Source organism: Mustela putorius, unplaced genomic scaffold (genome assembly GCF_011764305.1).
Source record: "Mustela putorius furo isolate JIRA1106 unplaced genomic scaffold, ASM1176430v1.1 tig00003859_pilon_pilon_pilon, whole genome shotgun sequence".
Lineage (NCBI taxonomy): Eukaryota > Metazoa > Chordata > Mammalia > Carnivora > Mustelidae > Mustela > Mustela putorius.
Window position 1 is genome coordinate 21,410,565 of NW_025422011.1, and position 3,073 is coordinate 21,413,637.

Genomic DNA, 3,073 nt, shown 5'->3' on the forward strand with positions numbered 1-3,073 from the left:
ATTTGTATAATGTCTCTCTTCAATGTCAGGAGATAAACTCCTCCACTTGGACAAGGGCTACATTTATTTTATTTATTTATATTATTTATATTTATATTATTTATTTATATTTATTTTATTTATCACTAAATCCCTAGTATCTACATGATGTGACATAATAAATTCTCAATAAAAGAATACATAAATGAATGAATTAGTGAAGCCTGTACATTTCCCAAAGCCAGGCTGCACACTGGGCTCAAAGTGTCTAGCAGCCAATAAAAAGAATTTCGGGATAGAGTATTCCTGGCATAAAATCTAGTAATACTTCAGGACCAAAGAGTGTGGGCTGATAAATATCAAACAGTAAAACTGAATTAACAGAATAAGCATCTCTGCTTTATTTTTTTTTTAAAGATCTGGGAATGCTCATTTTAACAAATGAAACATGACTCTTCCCCCTTTTAAATGTTTCTCTTTTTGTTTAAACAAAAGATCAATTCTGCCCACTAGAATTAAAATTAGTTTTGGCTAGTGTCTTTAGGACTCTAAAGAAATTCACCTCAAATGAGCTGTGTCATCAGTATCAGTTAAGTTAAAAACTGTGGGTATTATGAGAGACTGTGGACTCTGAAGGAACTAACTGAGGATTTGGAGGGAAGAGGGAAGAGGGTGGGAGGTTGAGTATTGTGGAGGGCACTTACTGCATGGAGCACTGGGTGTGGTGCATAAACAATGAATTCTGGAACACTGAAAAGAAATTAAAAAAAAAATTTTTTAAAAATCGAGGGCATTTAACAATGCAACCTCTAGTAGTTGGTAAATAAATATTTGTTGAATGCATAAATGAGTGAATAATCCAGATGACATTCCAGAAATAGATCCTTCTTTCTCTCTCCTCCCTCTTCCCACAATCATAGTCAAATATTTGCTTTTCGTATAGGCTCTTAACTGTGATTTTTGTTCAATTAGTTGTTTGTGTGAAATAAAATTCAGCTGAGCTCTTTTTCCATGAAAAAAAAAAATGAAAACACAAATAGTGCAATATTAAATGAAAATTTAAGTTCCTTTAACATCTTTAATGAAGTATTAATATTGAAGTTTTTGTTTGCTCCAATTAATCTGGGCTTCAGTTCTAATAATGAAAGAACAACATGAAGGCCCGGATTTAAGAGTGCCCGGCATTAATTAATTAGAGGCCAGTGCATTTTCTATTAAACTGAGTTAACTAAAGCCTTCATTTAATATTTAACACCGTGTCTGGCATCGCCCAATTATGATAAACTTCAGCACAGACTATCTCAGGCAAAGCTCAGGAAATTTCCACGAGGGAGTATTTCCAAAGTCAAAGGAAGCATGGAGACTTTCGGGCCTAACAGCATCTTACACGTGGCTCTGAGAACTTTCCCTAGGACGCCCCACATTTATTCTCCTCCAGCCCTAAGGGCCTCCTTAACATTGGCGGGCGAAAGTAAAACCGATGGGCTTTTTCTCCGGTTTAAATTTCCCGGGATCAAAAATACCCGGATTAAAGCCGCCGTCAGATTGATAGGGAAGTTATCCAATAGCCTTGTAGAGAGGCGTATCCTTACACGGGCGCTCCAATCGGCACGCAGAGAGTCGGCGTCTCCAAGGTGAACGCGGAAGTAAGCACGCCCCCATGGAATCGCTCGTGGAGCACCTTCAGCGCTTCTCCGAGCTTCTGGCCGTCTCCCGCATGACCCACGTCAGCACCTGGGACCCCGCAACCGTGCGCAGGGCCTTGCAGTGGGCTCGCTACCTGCGCCACGTCCATAGGCGCTTTGGCCGCCATGTTCGCATTCGCAGGGCTCTGGAGCGGCGGCTGCAAAACCAGTGGAGACAGGAGGGCGCGCCTGGGTCCGCTCCAGTCCCCGGGCTGACGAACTTCCAGGCCCTGGGGCGCGGTGACCTCCTGCTGTCTCTGCGTCTGCTGGAGAACCGGGCCCTCGGGGATGCCGCCTATCACTACCTGCTGCAGCAGCTCTTTCCGGGCCCGGGCGTCCCGGATCCCGACGAGGAGGCGCTCCAAGGCAGCCTGGCCCGCCTCGCCCGCTGCCGCTCCGCCGTCCAGTTGCTGCGTTTCAGCGGCCCCGGGGAAAAGTCGGCGCTCCAGGACCCAGTGCTGAAGACCCAGGCGGAGCTGCTGCTGGGGCGTCTGCGGGAGGTGCCGAAGGCCGAGGCCGAGGGCCCCAGCAGGTTTCTCAGCACTCTGTGGGACCGCTTGCCGCAGAACAACTTTCTGAAGGTCCTAGCGGCCGCGCTGTTGCTTCCCCCGTCGTCTCCCCGGCCCCAGGGAGAAGAGTTGGAGCCGGGCTCCCCCCAAACGCCCGGAGACGGGGCTCAGGAGCTGGTCCGTTGGCTTTTGGCGAAGTCGGATGCCCTGGCCGCCTTTTGCCGCAGCCTCCCGGTCGGGCTTCTAACTTCGGTGGCAGGCCGCCACCCCGCGCTCTGCCGGGCCTATCTGGGCCTGCTTACGGACTGGGGTCGGCGTCTGCACTACGACCTCCCGAAGGGCACTTGGGTTGGAGCTGAGCCCCAACACGTGTCCTGGGAGGAGCTGTACGGCCGGTTTCAAAGCCTCTGCCGGGCCCCTCCGCCTCTGAAAGACGAAGTTCTAACTGCCCTGGAGGCCTGTAAGGCGCAGGATGGAGATTTCCAAGTTCCGGGTGTCAGCATCTGGACAGACCTGTTGCTAGCCCTTGGGAGTGGGTCATGATCTTGCTTTTGTGGGGCGGGGCGGGGGAGTTTTCGGTCCCAGCCCAGGCCCCAGTTCACTATGGGCAGTGTTGTGTCATTATTTATATGTATGGTTTACAAAATTAAAATTCCAGTGCTTGCACCAGATCCCTACCGTCTTGTGTCCAAAATATTATTTTGGGTGCTAATTTATACTAGGCGGAATTATAACTTACAATTATAATTTGTGAAGGAACTGGTTTGTACTGTCATGGCTTTTGTGGGTAGAGGAGGGATGTTGGAAGTATCCTGCTTAAAACCATGAGATTAACAATAGTTTGCTTATTAGAAGGCCCCTTTCTAAGAATGCTGGAAAGATGTATACTTTTCAAAGTGA

The 3,073-nt window shown here is 48.0% G+C and overlaps 1 protein-coding gene across 1 annotated transcript; it reads left to right on the forward strand.

The window, feature by feature from the left end:
• The first annotated feature begins 1,598 nt into the window (after window positions 1–1,598).
• On the forward strand, window positions 1,599–2,844 carry FANCF (FA complementation group F). The gene has a single exon (XM_004752158.3). The coding sequence runs from the start codon at window positions 1,640–1,642 to the stop codon at window positions 2,714–2,716; it is 1,077 nt and encodes a 358-aa protein (XP_004752215.2). The 5' UTR covers window positions 1,599–1,639; the 3' UTR covers window positions 2,717–2,844.
• Window positions 2,845–3,073: the final 229 nt, after the last annotated feature.